General features: G+C 39.8%; 2 protein-coding genes across 2 annotated transcripts in view; one reads left to right on the top strand and one right to left on the bottom strand.

Moving 5' to 3' along the window:
* Positions 1–681: 681 nt before the first annotated feature.
* LOC148909660 (melanocyte-stimulating hormone receptor-like) lies at positions 682–2,275 on the bottom strand. Its single transcript, XM_089032140.1, has one exon. It carries the CDS (start codon positions 1,656–1,658, stop codon positions 753–755), a length of 906 nt encoding a protein of 301 aa, XP_088888266.1. The 5' UTR covers positions 1,659–2,275; the 3' UTR covers positions 682–752.
* Positions 2,276–4,239: 1,964 nt separating this feature from the next.
* The window catches only part of LOC148909661 (uncharacterized), a 3,367-nt gene continuing 1,086 nt past the window's right edge, over positions 4,240–6,520 (top strand). Inside the window, exons 1-2 of the mRNA XM_089033421.1 lie at positions 4,240–4,660; positions 4,954–5,374. Coding sequence (XP_088889547.1) covers positions 4,488–4,660; positions 4,954–5,374 — 594 coding nt within the window. The 5' untranslated portion in view covers positions 4,240–4,487. The remainder of the gene's footprint in view (positions 4,661–4,953; positions 5,375–6,520) is intronic.

Raw genomic sequence — 6,520 nt, forward strand, 5'->3', positions numbered from 1 at the left:
GGTTTTTGTTGACTAACTTTATTGAAATAAGTATATACATGTCTCAAAAAAACCATGGGCCACCCTCTCTAATGACAATTTCATGGACAGTCCACCCCTTTTAAAAAGTTTTGTGTTTTGTTTGCCACCTGAGTTGACTGGTAACTACACGGCCAATCACATCATCCAGCACGACCCGAGTATTCAAAGTGGTGTAGTCTCACCACATCGACGACAATCCGTTCAAAACTTTTGCTGTTATTATTGGATAAACAAAACTAAACGTTTTTTTTTAATAGAACGGAATTCCCCCTGGTTTGCCACAGGCAACCCAGTAGAAATGTTTCTTCTTGTCATATTATTGATTCAGTGTCTGCATGTTTCACTTAGTCTTCATACTGATAACATTGAACGTGCTCTAGGATGTGTCAATAATATCAATTTGAGGGTTTCAGACACCATTAACCAGTCGCTTTCGTCTATATAAATATAGCTGTATAATCGCCATGGCAACCTTCTTATTCTATTTTTGGTGCCTTTAGTGTAATATTTCCAATGAATGCTCATTTATTTAAGTGCTTTGGGAAACGTGTTGCGTGACAGACATTAAGAACGTCTGAGTAGAAGGCTAAAGCATTAAAGTGCCTCTGACACCTAATTCAAAATTTTCAGCATTGATTCTAAATGAATTAAAAAGTTGAATAGTAAAATATATTTATATGGTTTGAGTGATGCATCTTGGAGATATCAAGGTTTATACTTCCGGCCTAACGCTAGCAGCAAAAGACATTGTGAAATGTTTCCTTGAGAGACTCACGTATTTCTACAAGTCTCCAACAATACAATAATGGATTTATGGCGGAATTCAGAAATATAAGTGTTATGGATAAGTTCCAGGAGAAGAAAATCGCCATTGAATCTCCGACAATTCCACGAACGACTGTCGTGCAAATAAAGGGTGAATAAGAGAGGATATTTGTTCCAAGCACGTACATAAGGTTGAAAACGGTTTTCTTGAATGGTTTGATGTTCGGAAGAGAAGCACTTTGGGATTGTGCCATTTGACTTTGGATCTGCTGGTGATGACGTCGAACGATAAGATATATCTTTAAGTAACAATAAACCAGTATCACCAGGCATGAAATACTAGTTATCATGATGACCACCCTAAATATTGATATTCCTATCAAACCTACGAATGTCAAGACTATCGTTGCCAACCATAGTCCTACACACGTGATCACAACTCGTTTGGTCGTTACTATGGCGATGTAAGTCAGGTGCAAATGTAAGGCCAGGAATCGATCCACTGTGGCTGCTGTTATCGTATATAACGAAAGACCTGTAAACACGCTTGTGACGAGAAATACTCCTTGTCCTAGCTTACACATGATAAGCTTCTGTTCGTCGTAGAATTCGGCAATCTTCCATGCAGTAGTTATAGGCAGGGCCAGTATTCCAACTGCTAAATCTGCCATAGCAAGATTACAAAGAAAAATAAAAGATGGCTTTTGAAGCGAGGGTTTACGGTATATCGTGAAAATAATCAAAAAGTTTAAAACTATGGTAGGCCAGATCATGATCGTAAATGCTACAAACATTGCAATAGTACTTGGGAAAATCTCCTCCGCGCGTAGACTCCATTCTTTCAAAAGATCACAAGACTGTGCGTCGGCCATCTTTTACTCACTTGAGTCAAGGCGATGTTCAAATCGATAGACCTACTACGTACTATGTAGTCACTTCGACGTCTTAGCTTTGTTCTGTCAGTTTCCTCTTGATCCTTTTAGTTTTCAATTAACTCTCGTAAGGTCAGTTAGTTCCTCTCCTGTTTCGGTTTTTCTCCTCGCAAAAGAGGAGTTGGAAATTCGTTAGTTAGTTTTTGTAGAATTACACTGAGTAGGATAGGATAAAAATTCAGAAGAAAAAAAAAACGTTTTGTCCAAAATTAAACTTGAAGTATAAATATAATAAAGAATATAAAGTAAGGTTCGCAACAATAAAGTATGACTTTAAGAGGCCATCTTGAACATCTTCACTCAGAAGTAAAACGACTGCACTCACGCCATCATTTGGATGTGTTTTCTTTTTGAAGTTAACGAATATTTTGAAGTAAGAGGATATTTTGAAGTAGAGAATGACTTGTGATTCAGAATTTACATCTTAGTTAAAGATGTGTAAAGTACGGCATTCATCATAAAACAGTGAACCAATTGACAATTCGCACATGAGATTTCCATTGACCGCCCTGTTCAATATTATAGTTGAAACTTGAAAATATTCAATATTCAAATGAAACCATCTGCGCCGTATCCTGCTTTGACAGTTTCGCCGTGTGAGTCATGGAGAAAGATTGAAATGACTATTATACCATTTTTGTTTCTTGACTGATTGATTTTGAGTTCTAATTACGTGCTTTCTTCAAGGCAATTATTTCATGAAATTCAAGCCGGCATAACCCTAAACCCGGTCCCGGTCCCGGTCCCGGACCCGGACCCGGACCCTGACTCGGACCCGGACTCGGACTCAAAAAAATAAAATAAAATAAAATAAAAATAAAATGCATATATAAATAATAGGACCAAAAAATAAATATATATATAAAAATGATAAATATTACACAAAATAATATCAGGACACGACTCATTTGGCGTTATTCGTAATAGTAGCTGATCTTTAGATAGGGCCAGACTGTTTTAATATTTACCAACTGAAAATATCTTGATGTGTATGAATCGTGGGATCTAGTTGACCAAGACGTGAAATAATTTTCTAATAAGTCTTAACTTCAGTTCTAGTTAAAAATATATCATCTACATGTTACTCATCTAGTCCGAGTCCGAGTCCGAGTCCGAGTCCGAGTCCGAGTCCGAGTCCGAGTCCGAGTCCGAGTCCGAGTCCGAGTCCGAGTCCGAGTCCGAGTCCGAGTCCGAGTCCGAGTCCGAGTCCGAGTCCGAGTCCGAGTCCGAGTCCGAGTCCGAGTCCGAGTCCGAGTCCGAGTCCGAGTCCGAGTCCGAGTCCGAGTCCGAGTCCGGGTCCGAGTCCGGGTTTAGGGGTATGCCATTCAAGCCTGGGGTCGTAGTCAATATGAACCGCTTATGTGAGTTGTGACGGCACTATATTTCAAATGCCGCGACAGCGCGAGTTCGTTGAGTTAACGCAAAGGAATGAGAACGGAGAGTAACTTTACAAAACAATTTATTGAATCGCATGACTGAATAATTTTAACTAATACAACTTGAAATCGTAAATATCACACGCTAGGAAAATAAATATCACTAAGTAACCAATACCAATCACACATACTAAGCGATGAAATATAGGATATCACACTTCTAAATTAACTCACTATTTTGGTTACACTCCACACTCGGTAACAAGAGAAGAGGTGCACTCATACCTTATAAAGTTGTTGGAAGCGTACCAAGTTGTTGTAGCATTCGGGTTCCCGACTAACACACCAAACTAGCGTGGTAACTCTCCTTTTATAGTCCAAGGATCTTGAAGGACAGCTGCCAGTCTAGCTCAGTTTTATCTTAACAACCAGTATGTCGTGCACCCCCCTTACTTAGCCTAGTTGGTAACTATGCAGTGAGAAATCTTAGTTTTCTTACCACTTCGTAATGAAGCACATAAAAACGTACATACTCCTAAAAAGACTAACTCTTTGTTTACCAACTTATGAAAAGAAATCAAACTTTAACTCAATTTGGTACGGGAATAACTTAGTTAGAATTTCCGAAATGGTAAACAGAAAATATCGTAAACAAGTCATAACCTAAGCTAAAATATTAAAATGATATTTAAGGACAACCCAGATTTAAGCGTCTGTGGCAACCGCGTATCCAACAAAACTAAACTAATTTCTAAAGAGATCGTAGGTTAATGAAGATTTAGCGCTAATGAGCACATGGCTAAACAATACGCGAACTAACCCGAATATTCCCGTGAGATCGTTACAATCGGAACCGATTTGTTAGCGCATTGTTTCAGCCATGCACAATCTATTGCTGCGGATTAACTCGTTATTCTTTGTAGTAAGAAAAGACTTCCTAAAGTTACTATAACTTTTATCCTGCTATTATGACCAACTGGGCTTGAATTTGACTTATTGACTAAATTGAATTAAATATTGAACGGTTGAGCTAATCATTAACTCGGCTAAAATTCTCTGTCGTCACAGAGTTAAGCGGTTCGTTTGATGTGTTATTCTCTCCCTTAATTCGGCCAAGAGGGTTTTTCTTCCAGGGTTCTCTGGTTTTTCTCCCACCGTACTAACCAACGTCCATGTGAGTGTTTCATGTTGCAAATATAGAATGATCCGAGTTTTAACATCAAACTAAAATTCTAGGAGTACATAAACACAACAATAAAGCAAATCATTCCCTGCAGTTAAGATTTATTGGAGGTTTAATTCTCCACTTTAAAAACGAGTTAGAAACTGGGTCCGAGTCTCTTCCCGAAAAGGCTTATGGGATGCCTTGAAGGGACGTGTTGTTTACGATATTATGGCGGGAAATGAGTTACAGCTACAATCAAGTGATCTTTCTCTAAAAGAAGAAGATATACCAGGTGCTAAGCTCCTTAAACATGTAGACAATTGTAGCTTAACTATTCTCAAGCGTTGGCTAGCCTGTAGAGGAGCCAAAGTCACGGGAAAATTGCAAGAACTCAGAGAAAGGTGAGTCCGTTTATCGGAGTATGGCCGGCCGTGTATCGACTTAGTTTATCATAGCAAATCTTGCCAGGTTTATTCATGCTATTTTACTTTTTAATGTATATATGTTGAACATTAATATATTCAGAAAGTTTGAGGTTTCTACTTGTGCTTGTCATGAGCAAATCGGTGACCAAAATTCTTCAGAATCTTTCATACATGTACATGTACCTTGTAATACACAGCTTGGTGTCTGTCTACATTGTAACCTAGAATTTTCTTTTAGAAAACTTAACTCTTTCTCTTTTTTCTCTAAGGGTAAAGAATTATGTCAAAAATGGATTGGATAAAAAGTATTTACAAGATCCTGACGGGGGTATTCATCTGTTGAAGAAGAAAGCAAAGGCAGGACTTCTTCCAGAGTCTCTACCACAAGAATCAAACAATTTCCCCAAAGATGGATATAACCCAGACCTTTCTAAACTGCCCAAAATCAATTTTGGAGTTATCTGGAAATTCATGATTGAAACAGTAAAATGGAAAAAGCAAATTGCCACAGCTAAACCTCTAGTGAAAGGTTATAACTTTTTTAAATCCAACCATGTTGTGACTATATATTATCAAGTAAAAGATGGCAAGCACTATCTTAAGAGCCAAGTGTTACCTTCAATGAAAAAAGGAAAACTATACACATGTTTTATTTTGCTGTCATCTTTTGGTTCCTATTTTGCTTCCGTGGTATTTTGCGGCATGATTTCCACGCATGGAATGAAATGGCCGAGCTGCAAGAAAACACACCACCCCAACCCCCCAACCATCACCCCCCCCCCCCCACAACCCAACCCCCCCAAACGCCCCACAAACCAAAACCCGCCCACACCCACCACACCCCCACTCTCCCCCCCCCACCCACCCACAAAAAGACACCCACCGCCCCCCCGCCACCCCTGACAACAACAAACACATGCAAACCCCGCCCACACCCAGACCCCCACACTACACAAAACACAACACAACCCCCAAACGGAGCAAAACCCCCAGGCGCTTAGCGACAAACGTAGGCCCCCCCCCCCAACACCGCCCCATACCCCCGCCCACCAACCCCCCCCACACCACCCCCCCAACATTGTAACACAGCCACTCTCTAATTGGGTCTTGGTTGATTTTAACAATACCAAGGAAGATAACCGAAATTGAACATCATGTACGTACTAGGCCATGTCGCGGAAAGTGGTGGTGAGCCTCCCTGCAACCGCAAAGGAAAATTTGGTAAAGCCATTTTTCAAAAATAGATTTTTAAGAAAACATGACTCCAGCACGATCCAAAAGCCACCGCAAAAAGCAGTCTCTCTAACCACGCTTGATAAAGATGTCAGAGCTCAAGTGGACCCAAGTAGAAATGGTCCACTATGAAAAAGAAACAGCCACATGTTAACGACACAACACAAACAACCAGGTTCTTGCTTTTGCCTTGGTCAAAAGGAAAACTGGAAGGAATTATGGTGGGGGGGGGGGGTGGGTCTCAACCAGTAATATTGCACCCTGCAAGCCCACAAACTTTAGAGGGAAAATGAAACAATTCAACGAGATCAGAAAATGCACAGATACGACTACAAGAAAATGTCAACTATCAGCACCATGAAGCATTCTAATTAAAGATCCTCTGGAACATTATTTCATTTTCACAATCAGGAACCTTCCAGTTTTTTTCCTTGCAAGAAAATAAAAGAACTGCTTCAATCCGTATTAAGATAAACATTGTCTCGTACAAACAAATCAACTCAACCGAAGAGCATCAAACAAAATTGAAGTTAAGAACAGAGGGTCAGAGTGAAAGAGTGAAAAGAAGTCCCCACTCCACCCACATGGAGTACAATTTACAAA

This window comes from Actinia tenebrosa, unplaced genomic scaffold (genome assembly GCF_029948245.1).
Source record: "Actinia tenebrosa isolate PJP-AT-01 unplaced genomic scaffold, QUT_ActTen_1.0 PGA_scaffold1__47_contigs__length_23844297, whole genome shotgun sequence".
NCBI lineage: Eukaryota > Metazoa > Cnidaria > Anthozoa > Actiniaria > Actiniidae > Actinia > Actinia tenebrosa.

Excerpts from the sequence above, each read along its gene's own strand:
- LOC148909660 (XM_089032140.1), bottom strand. The coding sequence starts at position 1,658 with ATGGCCGACGCACAGTCTTGTGATCTTTTGAAAGAATGGAGTCTACGC.